The sequence below is a fragment of the Erinaceus europaeus genome, chromosome 7, assembly GCF_950295315.1.
Source record: "Erinaceus europaeus chromosome 7, mEriEur2.1, whole genome shotgun sequence".
NCBI lineage: Eukaryota > Metazoa > Chordata > Mammalia > Eulipotyphla > Erinaceidae > Erinaceus > Erinaceus europaeus.
Window position 1 is genome coordinate 19385251 of NC_080168.1, and position 20257 is coordinate 19405507.

At 40.7% G+C, this 20257-nt stretch overlaps 1 protein-coding gene across 1 annotated transcript; it reads right to left on the bottom strand.

The window, feature by feature from the left end:
* Positions 1-2062: 2062 nt before the first annotated feature.
* On the bottom strand, positions 2063-17635 carry ATIC (5-aminoimidazole-4-carboxamide ribonucleotide formyltransferase/IMP cyclohydrolase). Its single transcript, XM_060193950.1, has 10 exons — positions 17405-17635; positions 16944-17070; positions 12320-12396; positions 11618-11684; positions 6594-6682; positions 5623-5774; positions 5168-5324; positions 4891-5016; positions 3220-3327; positions 2063-2181 (listed from the first exon to the last, which is right to left on the bottom strand). Exons 1-10 carry the CDS (start codon positions 17421-17423, stop codon positions 2078-2080), a joined length of 1026 nt encoding a protein of 341 aa, XP_060049933.1. The 5' UTR covers positions 17424-17635; the 3' UTR covers positions 2063-2077.
* Between the last annotated feature and the right edge of the window lie 2622 nt (positions 17636-20257).

Genomic DNA, 20257 nt, shown 5'->3' on the forward strand with positions numbered 1-20257 from the left:
AACAGAGAGAAATCGAGAAGAGGGAAAGATGGGGAGAGAAACACAGACACCTGCAGACCTGCTTTACCGCTTGAGAAATGACCCACTGTAGGTGGGGTCAGGGGCTCGAACCAGGATCCTTGAGCCAGTCTTTGCACTTTGTGCCATGTGCGCTTAACCCACTGTGCCATTGCCCTGCCTCCCACCCCTCCATTTTAAAGACTTGCATGGCACATGTGCTACTGGATAGCCAACTCAGGACCTCATGCTCTAGAGCCCAACACTTTATCTGCCTCCATGGTCAGCTTTTCAGTTTGTAACTAAGAGGTTAATGTTTTAGTTTGTTTTGTTCTGAGACTTGTATGTAGAAAATTACTTTTCAATCTGTTCAAGGGGTAGAGTTTTGCATCAGAAAGAGCACATCTAGTTCCAGCTTTGTCGGGACCAGACTAAAAGATCTAAAGACAGGCAAATTCCCCAAGTCAAGAGGATCAGGTTAAACCCAAGAGTTAAGAGTTTATCACTAGAGACACATACTCTTAGCACATACTCATAGCACATACTCTTAAAGTCTCGTGCTATAACCTGTGAGCAGCATGTCAGCATCCTGCAGTTAGGGACACAGAGGAAAAAAAAATCCCTCAGCAACTACACTGTCGAGCCTAACTCTCCTTTAGCCTTCATCTCTACCTACTATTTTCCCTTCAAGATATCTTTCCCTTTAGGAAAATAAACAAACAAGCAAAAAACAATAAACTTTACTGATAATCAGAGAGCTGATGAGCGAGCAAAATTGGTATGTGATGCCAGGACTGAACTCAGGATGTTAAGCTTCAGAGTCCAATGCTTTATCCACTGTACCACCTTGCCAGTCCCTGTTCAGGGCACCACTTGCTGGGTGGCTAGCTTCGTGGGCGGTAGAGAGACGACCAGGGACTCATGGCTGAGCTGGGAACGCAGTTCAATCTTTATTGACTAGCAAGGATGCAGTTCAACAGTCTAATCTCTCCTAATCTCTCTTCACTAGAAAGCTGTCTTTTATGTCGCCTGAGGCGGAAATGTCAGGAAGAGGAAGTACGTAGGGTAGGGGGTGGTGAGAAGGAAAATAGTATTGAACCAGTGGGGATTAAACCAATGAAAACAATTATTATGTAAATAGACCACAACGTCAAGCAATGCAACAGAAGGGGTCTTAGAAGCAGAATTTAGAAGCATACCAACACCACCTTCTAGGCCACTTTTATTTATTTGTTTGTTTTTTAAATATAGCATCAATACCAGGATTATGAGCCCACGGCCTCCCCTCTATGTGATTCCATGCGGCCTCCTAGGCCCAATTTTTTGTTTTTGTTTTTTTTTCTTCTTTTCTTCCAGGGAGAGAAGTGGAGAAGAGATAGACAGAAGCACCGTTCTACCACCCACAGCGCCCCGATATGAACGTGGGGCCTCACACATACCACGGGGCACAGCTTCTACCAGCTAAGCTGTCTCCTGCCACTTTTTCTTTTCTGTCTCCTCACTCCAACACCCACACTCATCTGTGTTTGTATGATGGGTTTTTCAGAGCAGTTTATAATTTTCCCCATTGGACATTCTCTTTCATTGCTGGCTATGAAAGCTTACCATAAGGTTGGGGACTATAGCATCTAACGTGACACCCTCTGTTCTTTGGAAATAATAACTCAAAAATGAAAATAATAATTTCTGGGGAAGTTCAATGAGTGACATACACAAACTGAAAATTATAATCAAATAACCATTAAATACTAGCCCACTAAATCTCAAACTTACAATTCAGTCAATGATATTTGGTTTCTGCATAGAATAGGAACATTTGAGTGGCTTGGTAATTTGTGCAGGAGATAAACTGCTGGGCGCTCAAGTCCGAGGTCCTTATTTTAGTCTTTGGCATTCCTGATGACAGAATGATGCTCTGGCCTCCTCCTCCTCCTTTCTCTATCATAAATCTCAAAAACGTATGAACATGTGAAATGATAGACTAACCTGATTTATAGAAGGTACAAATGTATTATAGGCTATGACGTGAGTAAATGTTATCAACAAATAAGTATGTACTTACTAATGAATGGATCAAGATCTATGAAAGTTTACTAACCTCTCTGGAGATAATTTTGGCAGTAGGGACATCACAAATATCAGATAAGGCAATAAAGTCACCAAATGAAGACATTCTGTCAGCTCCTATAAATAAAAATTACACACTTTAGTAAATTATCCTTATACAATGATGTACACACATTTCCTTAAATCTAATACTATTTATGTAAGATTCAAATAAAGATTAGTAAGTTATTTAACTGAAACAGTCAGCGAGAAAACATTTATTCCTTTTACCTTCTAGAGGAACACTAGTAAACCTTTTGCAAAGGTTCTAGGTTAAAGAAATAAACAACTCATCTTTTTTATATATGCCAGGGAATGAACCCAGGACCTTGCTCACACATAATACCAATGCTGAGCCAACTGTTAAAATACTTTATTTTAGAAAAGGGTGGGGAGAAAGGAAAGACATTACAGCTTCATTCCACTGCCCATGAAAAGGTGGTGTTCTCAGGGGTGGGAGGGCATGAACCCAGGTCCATGAACACAAGAAGGTGTGTGCCCCACTGGGTGAGCTATCTCCTTGTCCACAGTGGCAAACACTTCTTAGGCTTTGCAGTCATGTGGTGTGTCCTGCACATACTCAAAACTGTGACTATAGTTTGAAAGCTGCCACTGAGACAGATCAACAGAGAGACATGGCCCAGTTCCATTCAAACTGTTATCTATAAAAACAGGTGGTGAGGCTGGGTTTAGCCCACAAGCCATATTATAAATAAACTACAACACAAAGTTTCTCAATATTCTTCTACAAATGTTACAATAATATTCACAGGCTAAACTCACAGATGAGGGAGACAGTTCTGAAATATGTACCTGCACCACATTTTTCTAGCTAAAATAACCATATAATCTTAACTATATATTATGCCAAATGCATTCAATAGACTGATGTGAAACTACACATACTAAATTCTAATTGTGCTTCCATTTGTTACATTAAAATACTAAACACCCTTTTATAAACAAATTCAGTCCAATGTTCTAATTATTCTGAATCATTACTAAAAAACAAACTAAAGATAATTTGAAATCGTAATAAAACAAAAGATGTTACTATTTTTTCTCATTAAAGATAATAATATGACCACATTCTTCTCTCAAAAGTAATCATCTGACCTCTCGCTCTTGCGTACGCGGTTGATATGGGTGTGAGGGTTTTATAGAGATCATATACCATGCAGACTTTGGCCTCATCTTCACTGAGAGGAATTCCAACTGCAGCGCCTGAGACAGAAAAATTACAAAAATAAATTAAAACTCAAGTTATTCCCTATCAGTTAGCAAACCCGGACACTTTGCTTCACAGTTAGCTGATGGGAGCATTATTTCTTGCTCCTGAGACAATTTAATAGTAAATTGCTGCCTGGCCAAACAAATACTGCAAATAAGTTGCCAGGCAGGCCTGGAGAGTGGGCAGACGGACACACTCTTGCCTCCCTGTGAAAGCAGAACTACTGTATGAGGGGTGAGCATACCAGGCAGGAAAGTGAAGCTGGTTTCTTTCAACATCAACTCTATTGGTATCATGCTTGTTATATACTTCCTCACTTACACCTTTCCTCTCTTTTTTCCTTTTCCCTTCCTCTCTCCCTCCCTCCCTTCCTTCTTTCCTCTCTTCCTCCCTCCTGTTCAGCTCTGGCTTATGGTAGAATGCTACCTCAAGCATGAAAGTCTTTTCTGCATACCCATTATGCTACCTCCCAGCTCACATATATATTTTCGCTGCATGCACGACATTAAAATGCAATAAACTGGGGTGGGTAGTGACATATTGGGTAAAGTACACATATTATTATGTAAAGAAACCCTGGTTCAAGACCCCAGTCCCCACCTGCAGGGGGGAAGCTCTCAAGCAGTGAAGTAATGCTGTAGGCTGTCCTTTCCCTCTCTACTCCCACCCCCTTTCAATTTGTCTCTAGTAAAAGAAAAAAACGTTGTGAATAATTTTTAATGATTAGTTGTGCAGGAACTGAGCCCCACTTAAAACAAATCCAATAAACTTACGAAAACCATGTGCTGTGTTGTAAGCAGAACTGGCCCTACAAACAAGTTGTGGGGCTGACTTAAACATACAACAGCAGTGGGATCATTGCTCGCATTAAAAAAAACAACAGCTCAGCAGTAAAGGTACAGGCAGAGACTGTCTAAGAACAATTTAGATTGGAGGCTGGGTGCCACTCAGCCTACCTGGTTGAGTGCATTTATTACCACACACAAGGACTTGGGTTCAAGCTCCCTTCCATTTCAGTTTCAGTCTGTATCCAATAAATAAAATACTAATAAATACTTTTAAGTCATTTTTGTGTAACCATTATGCTGTCTCCCCAACTCTCAGTTGTTTTCTAAAACTAAAAAGTTTTTCAAAAACTAAACATTGGTGTATTGTACCAAAGTAAAGGACTTTAGGGTGAGGGGGAGTGCTCAGGTCCTGGAACATGATGGCGGAGGATCTAGGTGGGGTGGTTAGAGTGTTATGTGGAAAAGTGAGAAATGCCACACATGTACCAACTACTGTATTTTACTATTGACTGTAAACTGTTAATTCCAATCTGGAAACAAACAGGCAAAAAAAAAAAAAATCAAAGACCTATCATGTTTGACAGTTATGTACAGGTAAAGAAAATATTACTGATGGGATTTTATGACATTACTACCACTCCGATGGTGGCTTCAGACTTCATAAACTATCTTATCTACACCTGAATTCGATCTTGCCCAATTTCTGAAACGTTCAACATTAAGTGCACTACAAACAGTCCCAGGACATCCCAGGGTGCAGTGCTTTACCGGCTGGGCTGACATGTTTGAAGGACGCAGCAGCTGGAATGCCCAAGGCTTCTCTGAGTTCCCTTACCAGCTGCCAGGCATTCAAAGCATCACACAAGTTGATAAATCCAGGGGCTCCATTTACAACTGCAGAGAAAAATATATACACTAATTACTATACAGAAGTATGATGCAGCTGAACTTAAACTCTTAACACAAGTCACATCAGATATAATGCCAAGAAACACACATACACACACACACACTCCCCCCAGGAGTTAATTATACCACATAATACCTGTAATGGGAAGCTTGGGATTCAGCGTGTATAACTGGGCAGGAGTCTGATGAGGGTTCATGCCATATCTCAAGGGCATCTGAGATATTCCTTTACTATATTGTCTCCTGAAGTAATCTGAAATGGCCTCATCATATTGTGCCGTATGAGTGAAAGCCTATAAAAAAGGACAACGGGCTTTGTGAGAATAGGCTTTCCCAAAGTGGGGACAGGATGCTTCAGGCAGGAGACAACAACTGCATTCTTCCCCGCTGCACACACACTTGTGCAGCAAAGACACCAGTAACTGCCAGCCAGTGCAATGACTTCCGTCCTTCCTTTGTAATTGTCTCGCTCATTTTGAACAGGGCCGCTAATATTTGGCCTGTTCGCTTTTAATGAGACGACAGCAACGCCAAGCAGAGCCGTGCCATAATCTAGTCCCACCCGGCAGTAGACAAAAAGTACAAGCCCACCTTCAAGGCTAACTGGCGTCTGGTCTCCAAGGAGGTGTCTTTGCTATCAGAGCTTTGCATTTCTGCAGATACTGCTGCATAGTCAGCTGGCTCACACACCACTGTCACACGAGCGTGGTTTTTGGCTGCTGCTCTCAGCAGGGTTACTCCACCTTTGAAGAACAAAAGAGACAGCTTGTATTTTGCCATCAGTGTAACCCCTTTCAAATGAAGGCATTGTTTTTTTTTTTTTTTAATTTTTATATCTATTTATTTTCCCTTTTGTTGCCCTTGCTGTTTTTTATTGTTGTTGTACTTGTTGTTGTTATTGATGTCATTGTTGTTCGATAGGACAGAGAGAAATGGAGAGAGGAGGGGAAGACAGAGAGGGGGAGAGAAAGATAGACACCTGCAGACCTGCTTCACTGCCTGTGAAGCGACTGTCCTGCAGGTGGGGAGCCGGGGGCTCGAACCGGGATCTTTTCGCTGGTCCTTGCGCTTTGCGCCACATGCGCTTAACCCGTTGCATCACCGCCCAGCTCCCGAAGGCAGTTTTTATCCTCCTACTTTAGCTCTTGACTTGATCCCAGTTCGATCCCCCTGCTCCCCACCTGCAGGGGAGTCACTTCACAGGCAGTGAAGCAGGTCTGCAGGTGTCTTTCTCTCCCCCCTGTCTTCCCTTCCTCTCTCCATTTCTCTCTGTCCTATCCAACAATGATGATAGCAATAACAACAAAAACAACTACAACAATAAAACAACAAGGGCAACAAAAGAAAATAAATAAATATTTAAAAAAATATATATATATATACAAGCCAGGTGAATCTCTCTACATGAAGACACTGAAACAACATATAGCTGAATTACAGAACACAATCTGGGACCAATAACTATTTTCCACTCTTTGTAATAGTGAACATCAAACTAAAATCTCAATTAAGGTTAACAGGCTCTTCTCCATCAGTCTTTCAAGCTGATTTTTCTAACTTACCAATATCAATTTGCTCCACAGCCTCTCCAACAGTTACATCTGGTGAAGCGACTGTCTTCACAAAGGGATACAGATTACAAACAACAACTCTAAAACGAGAGGAATTTAACTATCAATAAATATTCAGCTTATGTGGTTTATAGCTAGAAAGGAGAAATAAGTCAGTAGCCATAAAGCTCTAAAGCATAAACTGAGAGCCCGATGTTTGTGATTCCTGACAAGCAAAGCTGAAACATCTGGACCACTGTTTCGGGGTCCAGGTACTCAGAAGTGGCTTTAGTTAGCAGGTGCTGGTGATGTCCATTATCCTTTTCAATCTATACTGCAATAGTGCTGCTCAAGGAAGTCTGGTTATCCATCACCATTATACTATCAGTCATCAGAAACATTGTTTTAACTGTAATATGAATGTATAATACAAGACTACAGTTAATAGTCTCATACTGGAATACTATCACTAATATCTAAGATATTAGATTTGAGATTCTATTCTCAACAAATTATGTCCACTGATGAAAAACACAGGGGTGGGAGAGATAGCATAATGCAAACAGGCTCTCCTGCCTCAAGCTTTAGGATCCAGCTTCACTCTCCCACACCACAAGTCAGAGTTGAGCAGTGCTCTGGTAAGAGAAAAGAGAGGGAGAGAGAGACAGAGAGACAGAGAGAAAAATGGAGGGAGGGGACAGACCACAGAATCATTTAAAAAAATTTTTTATTTATTATGTAATTCCCCCCCCTTTTGTTGCCCTTGTTCATCGTTGTTGTTGTTAATACTTATTTATTTCCTTTTGGTGCCCTTGTTGTAGTTATTGTTGTTACTGATGTCATTGTTGTTGGATAGGACAGAGAGAAATGGAGAAAGGAGGGGAAGACAGAGAGGGGGAGAGAAAGACACCTGCAGACCTACTTCACCGCTTGACTCTCCTGGAGGTGGGGAGCTGGGGCCTCTAACCGGGATCCTTATGCTGGTCCTTGCGCTTTGCGCCATGTGTGCTTAACCTGCTGCACTACCGCCCAACTAACCACAGAATCGTTTTGAGGGGGTACAGGTCAGTGGTAGAGCATTTGACTGCAGAATCATTCTGAGGGTGAACTATCTGCTTAGTTTTAATGAAAGTCATGTAAAGGGATAGTGACAGTCAAGTCAAAAGAATGATGTAAAGGGCTGGGAAGACAGCATAATGGCTATGCAAATGTCTTTCATGCCTGAGGTTCAGAGGTTCCAGGTTCAATCCCCAGTACCACTGTAATCCAGAGTTGAGCAATGCTCTGGGGTCTCAGTGCCCACTCCCCCAACCTTTCTAATTAAATAATAAATAAAAACATTTTTATAAGAATGATTTACAATACAGTACCAATCTAAGATGAACATTAGTCAAGTAGAGACCCCTACCTACACTGCAGTGAAGAACTGAGGCTAGCCTCCCCAGCGACATAAGTACAACTGATAAAATTGTCCAATGCCAATTACACTCACAACAAAATTAAACAAAAATGCTAGAATGTAGCATTACCTTTATGTCCCTCAAATTTGACAGAAGTGAACTTCTGTTCATGATACTCAACAAACCAATAATCAAAGGGACAACCTGGGAGGTGGCTCAGTGGATAAAGTACTGGAGTTCAATTGTTGGCACCAGACATTTCAGACTGACACTCTGGTTCTCTCTCCTCATAGTAAATAAATAAATAAATAAATAAATAAACAAGAATAAAAGGAAGTTGCTCAGCATAACACATAAGTAAATTTAAGAAAGTCCTACAGTAAATATCATACTTAGATATTTAAGAATAAGTGCTTTCTCATAAGTCTGGGAACAAAATAAGTATGTATACCCTCTCATCACTTGTATTCCACACTTTACTGCAAGCTCGAGTGGGCAAATTAGTAAAAACAAAAACAAAGCCAACAAATAAGTGTCATCAAGACTGGAAAGAGAAGTTATCCTACTAGTGGATGACATAGTCTTGTATATAGAAAGTCCTAAAGAAAACACACACAGGGCGTCAGGTGGTAGTGCAGCGGATTAGCACGCATGGTGCAAAGTGCAAGGACTGGTGTAAGGATCCTGGTTTGAGCCCCCGGCTCCCTACCTGCAGAGGGAGTCACTTGACAGGCAGTGAAATAGGTCGGCAGGTGTCTATCTTTCTCTCCCCATCTTCCCTTCCTCCCTTGATTTCTCTCTGTCCTATCCAACAATGACAGCAATAACAAGAACAATAATAAAAACAATGATAAACAACAAGGGCAACAAAAGGAAAAAGAAAACACACACCCCTATATACCTACTAGCACAGGGTATCTGGTCAAGTAGACATACACACGCTAGAAGTGTATAATCCAAAAGTGAAATTAAGAAAACAATTCTATATACAACGGCATCAAAAATCAAACAAAATTTAAGAATAAAATTTTTATTTATTATTTATTCCCTTTTGTTGCCCCTGTTGTTTTATTGTTGTAGTTATTATTGTTGTTGTCATTGTTGGATAGGACAGAGAGAAATGGAGAGAGAAGGGGAAGACAGAGAGGGGGAGAGAAGCTTGTGAAGCAAATCCCCTGCAGGTGGGGAGCCGGGGGCTCGAACCGGGATCCTTATGCCAGTTCTTGCGCTTTACGCCACCTGCACTTAACCCGCTGCACTACCGCCTGACTCCCTAAGAAAACAATTCTACATACAACAGTATCAAAAAATCAAACAGAATTTAAGAATAAATTTAATAGAAGTGTTATACATATGCAAAATTACTTGTTGGAAATAAATAAATAAAATATATAATTAGTAAATATTTCACGTTTATGGTCTGAGTGATTTATTATCTTTTTTTGTAAATGATATGAGTTCGGAGGAGAGAGCATAATGGTTATTATGAAAACAGATTTTAAGGCCTGAGGCTCTATGGTCCCAGGTTCCGTTCCTCATACCATCGTAAGCCAGAGCTGAGCAATGCTCTGGTAAAAATAAAATGAATAAATGATGATAGATAGAAATAGACATGCAGAAGCACAGAGGCAAAGAGAAAGAGAGAATACAGCACTGAAACTTCCTCACTGCAGTGAGGGCCAGGATAACACCTGGTTCTCATACATGGTGAAGCGGCACACTATTTGACTGAACTATTTCATCAGTGCTGAATTTGAAGATCTGTTTAGCAATACCCTCCCAAATGGATCTACAAATATAATAAATTCCAGCTCTTATTATTTGGGAGGGGAGTGGGCAAGCTTACCCTAAGTTTTGTATGGCAAGTGATCCTGGAAAAAAAAAAGCTGGAGGCCTCATTCTTGCAATCTTAAAATGTTTTCATTAAGTTACAACAGTCTTTTGGGCTGGTATGAGTTAAAGGGCAAGGGTACCAAGATCCTTCAATGGGACAAGTATAGTTCTTCTAAAAAAAAAAAAAAAAAAAAAAAAAAACTGGGAAAATTGTGTATGTGGAAAAATGTAAGCAACAGCTTAAAATAAAATGAAGATCGAAGAGTAAAAGCAACAGGAAAAAACCACATAAGCTGGATATCATCAAAATTAAATATTTTTATGATGGTCAAAGGAGATCTAAAAAGATAATAACAACCTCTTACAGATTTTGAGAAAAGAAATTCCAACTCAACAATAAAAAAGCAAATTAGGGGCTAGATGGTGGAACATCTAGCCCATAGCCCCCACCTCTGGGGGGAAGCTTCATGACTGGTGAAGCAGTGCTGCATGTCTGTCTCTCTCTACCTCCCTTCCCTCTCAATTTCTGTCTTGTCAAATAAAGTATATAAAAAAGACAAATTAATTAAGAAGTGAGGAAAAGAGAACAGATATTTCTCCTAAGGTATACAAAGAGTCAATAAAATAAGTAAAGATGGTCACTATCTTGAGGAAATATAAGTCATAATTACATCACATCCATTTGGATGGCTAGAATAAAATAAACAAACAAACAAAATTAGTAGCAAGGTGTTTGTAGGGGGTGCTGGTGGGGGTGAAACACAGCCGAAATGTGCAACAGATTCTGAATCTGCGTTCCCAGAAGCCCCAGGATCAACCCCAGGTACCCATCACAAGCCAGAGCTGAGCATTACTCTGGTTAAAACATAAATCAAAGTAGCAAACGTTGGGGAGGATGTGGAGACATGAAAACATTTGTATGCACTCGCAAGAAAGGTAAAATGAGTAGCACTTTGGAAAACAGTATGGCAGCTCTTCAAAAGATTAAATATAGTTTTTAGATGACCAATTCATTCCACCCTTAGGTCTATGCTGAAAATAAGTAAAAATAACTATCCCCCCCCCCCAAAAAAAAAAGCAATGTCCACACAAAAATTCACAAAGGAACATTCACAGTTGATTACAACCCAGTAGTGGAATAACCCAAATGTCCATCAACTGATGAACTGCTAAGTGACTTACAGTCATAAATAAATGCTTTCTAGCAATTGTTAAAAATAATAATTAAAAAAAACAAATAACTTTTGAGAACATGCTAAGAAGCTTAGAAACTTGGGAATTCATAGGTGTGAAATGTTCAGTATAAAGAAATTCATTGAGGCAGAAAAAAAGGCAATAACCTGATTCTAGAGGATGAAGGAAATGAAGAATGAGTACTATGGAATATGGGCTTTTGGGGGGAGGAGTGAGGAATGAGTACTTTAACTTTGGTGATAGTTACACAATTTTGAATATACTAAGTACACTGAGCTATTCTGTAAATTAAGAAACTGTGTAATGTGTAAACTATATCTGAATGAAAACATTACCTATATTAAGGAGAAACATTGAACATCTTTATGCACATAACATGGACTGAAATTCTTTAAAAAGAAAATGCTTTTAGTTGAAATGTATTTTGGTAATGTAAAATTGGCGAAGCCAAGATGCTTACAAGTGAGCAGTGCTGCACAGAAGGTATTCAGTGAAATGTTTATAGTCAGTACTTCGGAAACTTAATGTAATACAAGCCTTGCTCTTTAAAAAGGAGCACCGGGTTTGGCATAAACTTTACACATTAAAAACTCAACATAAAGTTTTTACCTTATAAGATTGAAATCAAGTCTGGCCATGTCAGCATTATCTTCTGGGATATTACGAGCCAAGATTCCTATTTTAACAAAATGAAAGTGTCAGGTGCAACCAACAAATCATAAGGCATTTCTTTCCACTACTATCACATCAATCAAGTTAAAGTCTCTAATGCTGTCAAACCTGAAATGCCAGATAAGTAATTACAATTTAAGATTATTGGACAGATCTAAAATTTGCTTACATTATATTCCACAATTGTCTGTCTGGTGATTCTTGGTCTTACTGCCTCTTATTCTGCCAAATTTTATTATAGCCACTAAATTAACAGTATTCCAGTTTCTCACTATTTTGATTGCAATTCTTTGTCTCAGCTGAATGAACATAAAGAAAAGCACTTTGAAAAGATTTCTTCTGAAAGTCAGCTGCACTGTGATGCTTTATTCTAAGTCTGAACTGTGATAAGTCTTTCCACACCTAGAATCTAGATATTTTGATTACTTCAAGCAGGAAATATAATTCTAAATTAGTTAACAGATTAACTATCACAAAGTAAATTAGATTTTAAGCAGGTTCTAACATTTTATGAACTTAACAAACCAATCATGGATGGGCTTTTTTTTTTTTTTTAATAAGCTTATAACCTTCCACTGATATTTTCCTGGTGGTTACTGAAAACCACCTATTGTTTTAAATCGAAAGTAAGACACTTACCAGCATGGACTGCAGGATGCAAGGTTTTCACACGTCCACCCAACATTTCAGGAAATCCTGTCAGCTCAGAGACATCTCTGAAAATGGATGAGTACAAAGTTGTGACTGTCTTTGCTGAACTATCATTTTATATACTATTCCAAAGTTACACTATTCTAGTGTTAAGCCTGATTTTGTTTTGAGAGAAAAATCCAGAGCCTGAATCCAAAAACTGAGGCTTAAGTCATTATAATGAAGTAAAAAGAAATAAAATAAATTTAAAGCATGAGAAGAAGTGGCTGAACCAGAAGAACAGGTTAACTTTTATGCCTGAGTCTTGGCACCATTTCTACTACGGTGTTTATCTGGTTTGTCTCACTCTTTCATACTTAACAGAGTAAATCCTTAAATACATTAAGAAATTTAATATATTTATCTTGAAAGTAATTTGGCACTATATAATAAAAAACACTGAAAATACCCTTACCTCAAGAACAGACTAAGATCACAATACAGTTTTATCATTAAAAAAGCATAAAGATGCAAAATTATCAATAGATGAGTAGGATTAAATGGTGCTGATATTAGAATAATTGATTAATGTCACAAAATTAATCTTCAAAGAATCAAGATTTTAAGCATTAAAAAAAAATCACATAAGTACCTGTTGGTATGCTTCTAAATTCTGCATGTAAGACCTTCTGTTTTGATCATCACATTAGGTTTGCTTGTATTACTCACGATGTGGTCTATTTACATAATCACTGTTTTACCTGGGTCCCGCCCTGCCTGCAGGGTATTGGTTTAATCCCCACTGGTTAGATGGAAGCTTTCTATGTTCCGTTTGTGCTCTTTTTTTTCTCCACCCCCTCTCCTAGTCATTTTCTTTCCCTTGTCACTTCCGGTGAAGAGATGCATAAAAGGCGATGTATCTGATTAATAAACGAGATACTGCTTCCCAGCTCAGCCATGAGTCCCTGGTCGTCTGTCTCCTGCCCTTGAAGCTAGTCTGGCAAATGGTGCCCGAACAAGGACTGGCAAGTACCAAATTAATTAGATATGTCATGCTGTCAAAGCATTAAGCAAAAAAAAAAAAAAGAAAAGAAAAAGAGAAAGTTCTAACTAATTAAAGGCTTTTTAAAAAATTATAGCTGGAAAAAATCATAGCAAAGCAAAGGATCAAAAGGAAGATATCCATCCACATTTCCTACTGACCTGAACTCTATTGTTAGCAGAATCTATATGCAAATTTTATGACACAATAAGATGTCCACATAAAATAAACAAACAAAAAAAAGTAAAATCATCTTCTGTATCACCTCTGAAACACAGTAAATGCTTATACATGATAAATAGAATTAAACTTCATGTTTACTACCTTCTTAAAGTTTTCTACATTTCTTAAATTTTTCTGCAATAACATATAGCCTTTATAATTATATATAACTGAACTGGAGATATTCAGATATGTACACGCATTTTAAAGCAGCAAACTTTACCAGCAGGATAAAAATTTCTTGGTTAGATTCTACTATGGTGAACCATTTATAAATGATTGGTGACATTGTGGTTCCCAATTCAAAATTCCCTTTCCTGGAATTCTGGAAATAGGTTTAAGATCTGACATCTCCCAAATGTTTTGTATTATTATTGCATACTCATTAGTTAAAAATATCAGTTTGTCTTACACCTTGAAGTTAACTTCTTTTTCTTTCTCCCTCTCCCCCGAAGTTAACATCTATGGATAAAAAGTCAGTTCCATCTCTTACTACCTTTGTGCTATGTTTGATCTTGTAAGTTCTGTGAACTTACTTAACTTTCCTGCAGCTGTTTCCTTATTTACTAAAGTGAGATAATACTAGCTACACTGAAAGACCCGAGTAATATGAAAGTACATATAAAAGTGTAAAATAGTCTTACACTTTTAAGAAAAACACATTCCGGGGCTGGGGTGGTAGTAGCACATCTAGTTGACTGCACATGTTACAATGTGCAAGGACCAGGGTTCAAGCCCCCCTGGTCCCCACCTGCAGAGGGAAATCTTCAAGATGGTGAAGTAGGGCTATAGGTGTCTCTCTTCCTCTCTATCAACTCCCTCCCTCTCAATTTCTGGCTGTTTATAGACAATAAATAAAGATAAAAATAATATAAAAAATGTTTTCTTTAAAAAGAAAAACACATCCACACCTCAAATTTTCACCTATTTATTTACTGTTAGGGCTTTGTCCCTCTATAATTTCACTATTCCCATGGATTCTTTCTTTTTCCTTTTCTTCTTCCTTCCTCTTTTTTTTTTTTTTTTCCCAGACAGAAAAAGAGAAAAAGGAGACACTACAGCTCAACCACTAGGGAAGTTACATGGTGTTACATGGTGTAACACCCTTACATGGTGTTCCCATGTGGTCACTGGGGACTCAGATGTGACTAAGTGTGCAGGTTAGTGTGTGCTCCACCAGGTAAGCCATCTCTGGTTCTCTACATGCAGGTTTAAAAATAACACAGTACTGATGGATGTCAGTGAAGAGTTTAGGAGTTGACAAAGCACACAAAATGAATGATGAATATACATCTGGAGAGCCTGTTACACTTTTCTTTCTACTTGGTTTGGGGTGGGGGTGGGGGACTGAGGAAACTATGGAAGTGATGGGTCTAACTACAACTGGACGCCACACAGTCCAGTGTACAATACAGCCATGTGTATTTTTACTGCTGTTTATAGTTCCCCTGCCCTTCATGACTGTTTAACAATTCCTTTGGGAACCAGAACAGAACAGGACTGACTGATGCAAAGACTTTGGAGAAATATAAAGCATTTTATATTTTACTGCCTTTCAGCCACCCAGTCGCAGATGCTACTATGATTCCATCCTGACTTCCCTGAGCAGACGATCTCACCAACGTGTCCTGGGAACTCACCTCCCCAGAGACCTGCCCCACCACAGAAAGATAGAAACAGGATGGGGGTATGGATCGACCTGCCAATGTCCATATCTAGCAGAGAATCAGTTACAGAAGACAGAACTTCCCCTTCTACACCGGAAAAAGAACTTTGGTCCATACTCCCAGAGGGGTAAACAGTAGGGAAAGAAGACCAAAGAGCTCTGAACCCCAATTCCACAAGGACCTGAGGCATTTGTCACCAAGAATCTTGTGCTTGTACCATCACAGAAAGGGAGGTGAATCCAGAAACCATCAGAAGGAACCAGGTACTATTTCTGTTATCAGAGGGGGAAAAAAACCAAGAACTCTCAGAAGTAGAGACAGGTGTAGGTATGACAGGAAGTGAAGGCAGGAACATAAAAAGGGGGGAATATATAACTATATGGAGAGAGATAGTTTAGATATAAAGTCAGCCCATATCTGTGACCATGGGAGAATTACTGCAGTTTCCAGTGCAGGGGATGAGGACACAGAACTCGGGTTGTGGGAACATGATGGAATTATACCCCTACTATTTTATAACTTTGTAAATCAATATTAAATTTGTAATAACCAAATAAACACATGTTAAAAGAGAGAGAAATAGGTATCAGAGCATCATTCCACCACCCATGGGGTTCCCCCCAGTGCTGTGGTATTCTTATGAGATTTGATTTGGGCCTTGCTATAGTAAGGTGTGCATGTGAATCCATGAGCTATATTCTGGTCCCCGTTAAAAATGCCATAATGTTAAAAAAAAAGAAAGCATTTACTTAACAAATACAATGACCTATTCTTGCCATAGGAATTTGCCAAATTTAGGGAAGCTGAGTACTGCCCACATAGGGTAATTACTACCCTTTTATGGATCTCGAGAAGTAGCAAGATTTTCCACGCGGAAGTAAAAGACAAGTTTTCATTCCTGCTAAAGATGATTTATTTATTTATATTTATGGAGGAAGAGTATCATTCTGACACATTCGGGGTTTAACCGGGGACCTCATGTTTTAGAGGCCAACTCTATTCACCATGCCACATCCCAGGCAGCCTTTCATTTTTCTTTTCTTTTCATACTAGAGCACTGCTCAACCCTGGCTCATGGTGGTGCTGAGGGACTGGACCTGAGACCTATAACCATTATGCTATCTACCCTACCTTTCATTATTTTTTCCTAAGACATATTTTGAAGTATGTCCTTCCTTTGGACTCTCACTGCAGTTTAGTATCGGTGATATATGTGGTGTGTGTGTATTAGTGTCCTACCTTTCAGAAGTTATTCCCTCTTCCATCAAAATGCCAGCTCCTTAGGAATGTCGCCTGACTTATCTTTTGCTATCATTTAACCAGGTAACCAATAGCTTGATCAGGGAATGAAAGATGGATGTGTACCTTCCTGTGGTACAGAGATACCAAGAGAAGAAAGGTGGACTTGAATCTTGCTCTATCAGTAGTTTCAGCAATGAGGGGGAATCAAAACAGATTACTTTGAATCATAACTTGAGTTTTTCACAGCTAACAAAAGACTTATGGAGCAATCTAAAGCCCATACTTTGAACCTTTGAGCATTTTTGCAAATCTCCCCAAGCTGCACTTTTTTCCGCTATAAAGTGTTTCATGGAAGGAGTAAATACGGTATTTTGGTCTCAGTGTCAGGAACACACACGTTGCTTTGTGGTTAATGTGGCCACAGGATGCTCTGACTGGACAGACTAAATTTGGGCCTTACCTGACTGCCAGACCAGCATCCCTGAGAGCTTTTGCTGTTCCTCCGGAAGCAACCAGATTCAAGCCCACAGAAGTTAAGTTTCTGGCAAAGTCCACAAGGCCGGTCTTATCAGAGACGCTAAATAAGGCTGAAAGAGAGCATTTTGTTTTCCTTTCATCACTGACAGCACATCACAGTACTTTCTCCAAGGCCTTGGGGTATGGAAATGGGTGGTTTGGGAAAAGTAGTCACTAGTCGCCAGGTCATTCCCGGGAGCCACAGTACCCAAGCCCTGATCCGTGACCTCCCAGGCCTCCCTACCCTAGCGACCTAAGCCCCCCTGAGGAAGTGGGGTGCGGGCTCGCAGCGCCCCAAGTGCAGACCCGGCCTGGCCCGTGCGGCCGCCGCCATTGCTGGGGTAAGGGAAGCGGCGGGGTGGGGGAGCGAGGGTGCTGCTCCGCAAGGGCGTGCGAAGGGCTCACCGAGCTGGTTGGGCGCCATGGTGCGGGTGGCGGGACTCCGAAGAGACTAGAGCAGCCGCGGCCGCGCACGTGTGGGAGGAGGCGGAGCTGGACAGACCCCAGCGCTACGGAAGCGGGCCACCCGGCGGTCAGCTGACTCGTCACGTGACTCGCCCCCGCTCTCCCCGGAGCCCCGCCCGCCCTCGCCGGGTCTCTGGGCGAAACTGCAGCCCCAGGGCTTGCGGGAAGGCGGGATGACCTCGCGGCCTCCCCCGCGCCGGCAGACGTGACTTTCCCGGCCCCGCCCCGCCCCGCCCCGCCCCGCCCCGCGAAGTGTGGTCGCTTCACAGCCTCCCAAGTGGTACTAGTCGCCCTCAGCAGCCTGTCCCCAGAGGCTGGACAAACTGTGTTACAGAAAATGAGACAAGCACAAGGAGTCGTTCATAAACCAGCACAGGTAGGGGAAAAAAAGAAAAAAAAAGGGCAATCGTCTACCCTCCTCACTTAAAAAAAAGATATTAATAATAAAGCAAAGAGGTAAAGATTAAATATTTATAAAGTGATGGACCCCACCGTTCACATATCTCAGGTAAAATGAAGTGAAACATATTCATTTGGATTTTTTTTTTTTTTTTTACTCCGTACTAAAGAACAGCCCAATAATCTGCTTGATGATGGTACTTTTCTTGCAAACCAGAAATTACTTGACTCAAACCTGGAGGAAACAAGACATGATGATTAAGGGAGAGAAAAGAGAACCTTTCTTTTCATTAAAAATAGGGAGTTTAGGGCACCAGCAAGCTTATTTATCAAGAAGGCTGCTTGTTTTCCAGATAGGAACTCTTCCATCCCACACCCTCAGCTCTAGGAGCAACTTCAGTGCTGCTGGTGTCTCTCCCTTCTTTCCCTCACCCTCTTTATCTCTGTCTCTTTCACCCATCCAAGAACTAACCAGGCTCAACCCTGCTTAGCTTCTGAGGTGGTGTGACTGTAGACAGATCTTTGTCTCTTTCTACCAGAAAAAGTTGGCCAGTAGTGGTGAAGTTCCATCAACAACAATAATAAAGTAAGGAAAGCAAAACTAAACATACTCATTTCTTCATGAAAACACGCTATTGACACACAATAAATACATAGTGCTTTGTTCACAAATCTATCTATCACTTTTTTCCCCTTAAAATTTTTTTAAAATTTATTATTGAATAGAGAGATAAATAGAAAGGAAAGAGAGACAGAGAGACATCTGCAACCCTGCTTTCCCCCTCCAGGTGGGGACCAAGGGCTTGAACCCGAGTCCTTGTGTACCATAATGTATGAGGTAACCAGGTGTGCCACCACCTGACCCCTCAGAATCTTTTTTTTTTATGTTAAAGATTTTATTTATTTATTTATGAGAAAGATAGGAGGAAAGAGAAAGGACCAGACATTACTCTGGCACATGTGCTGCCGGGGATTGAACTCGGGACCTCATGCTTGAGAGTCCAAAGCTTTACCACTGCACCAACTCCCAGACCACTTTTTTTTTTTTTTTAAAGAGAATCTTTTCTTAATAGAGCCCTGCTCAGCTCTGGTATGGTGGTGTAAGGAGTTGAATGTAGGACTTTGGAGCCTCAGACACAAAGAGTGTCTGTTAATTCTCCCATGCCAGGAGTTCTTTCAAATGTACTGAAGGATCAGCCTCTCAGAGAGGTTCAGAACAACCCTGGCTAGGACATGTTTCATTGACATATGAACTATTTCAAGCAAAGCCTGTAAGAGGAAGGTAAAATCCATAATTAGGGATTTTACCTGAAATGGACTTTCTATGAGAAATATAACTAATATTTATATTAACAAATAACTAATGACAGAACATCTGCTATTTGTATGTGTCCCCTTCTCTTGGTCTCATAAATCCCTTTTCATTCTCCTTGAAGCCCCAGATTCCATACCATTCCTTGGCTCAGAATACATGTCCCATTCTTGTTTTGTTAGCTTGAGAATCTACATACATATTATATATTTAGCTCTGGGTAGAGTCTTGTGATTATGGAATTAAAGTTATTGTTTTTCACTGCTCCAGACCAACCTTTTCAGGTAGTTAGAGCTGGAGAGAAAGAGAAGATACCACAGCACTGAAACTTTGATATGGATTGAGATGGGGGAGGGTACCTGAACCTGAGCCATGTGCATAACAAGACAGGTACCCTGCTATGTGAACTATGTAGCTGAGACTTAGATGTACTTTTCCCCACTTCTTCATCTAGCGTTTGCCCTTCTTCCATAGCCAGTCAACAGCGTTAGGTTGAGCCTGATGTAAAGTTTCGAGACCTCCTTTGAATCTGGAGAGGTGGCAGTCGTTGACTATGTGGATCATAGTCTGTCTGTAGCCACAGGGGCAGTTTGGGTCGTCTCTGGCTCCCCAGCGATGGAACATAGCGGCGCACCGGCCATGGCCTGTTCGATAGCGGTTGAGGAGGGCCCAATCATAACGTGCTAGGTCAAAGCCGGGTTGATGCTTGCAGGGGTCTGTGATGAGGTGTTTGTTCTTTACCTCAGCTGACTGCCAACTCTGTTTCCAAGAGACTGGAACAGAGAAGTTCAGTGTAGGCATAGGGGACCAGATTGGGTGACGAGACGTCAAGCGTTGGACAGGGTGGGCGAAGATATCCGCGTATATTGGCAGGTCCGGTCGAGCGTAGACGTGGGAAATGAACTTAGATGATGCCGCATCCCGACGAATATCTGGTGGGGCGATGTTGCTAAGAACTGGCAGCCATGGAACCGGGGTGGAATGGATGGTTCCAGAAATGATCCTCATGGAGGAATATAATTTGGAATCGACCAAGTGGACATGGGGGCTACGGAACCATACTGGGCACAGTATTCTGCAGT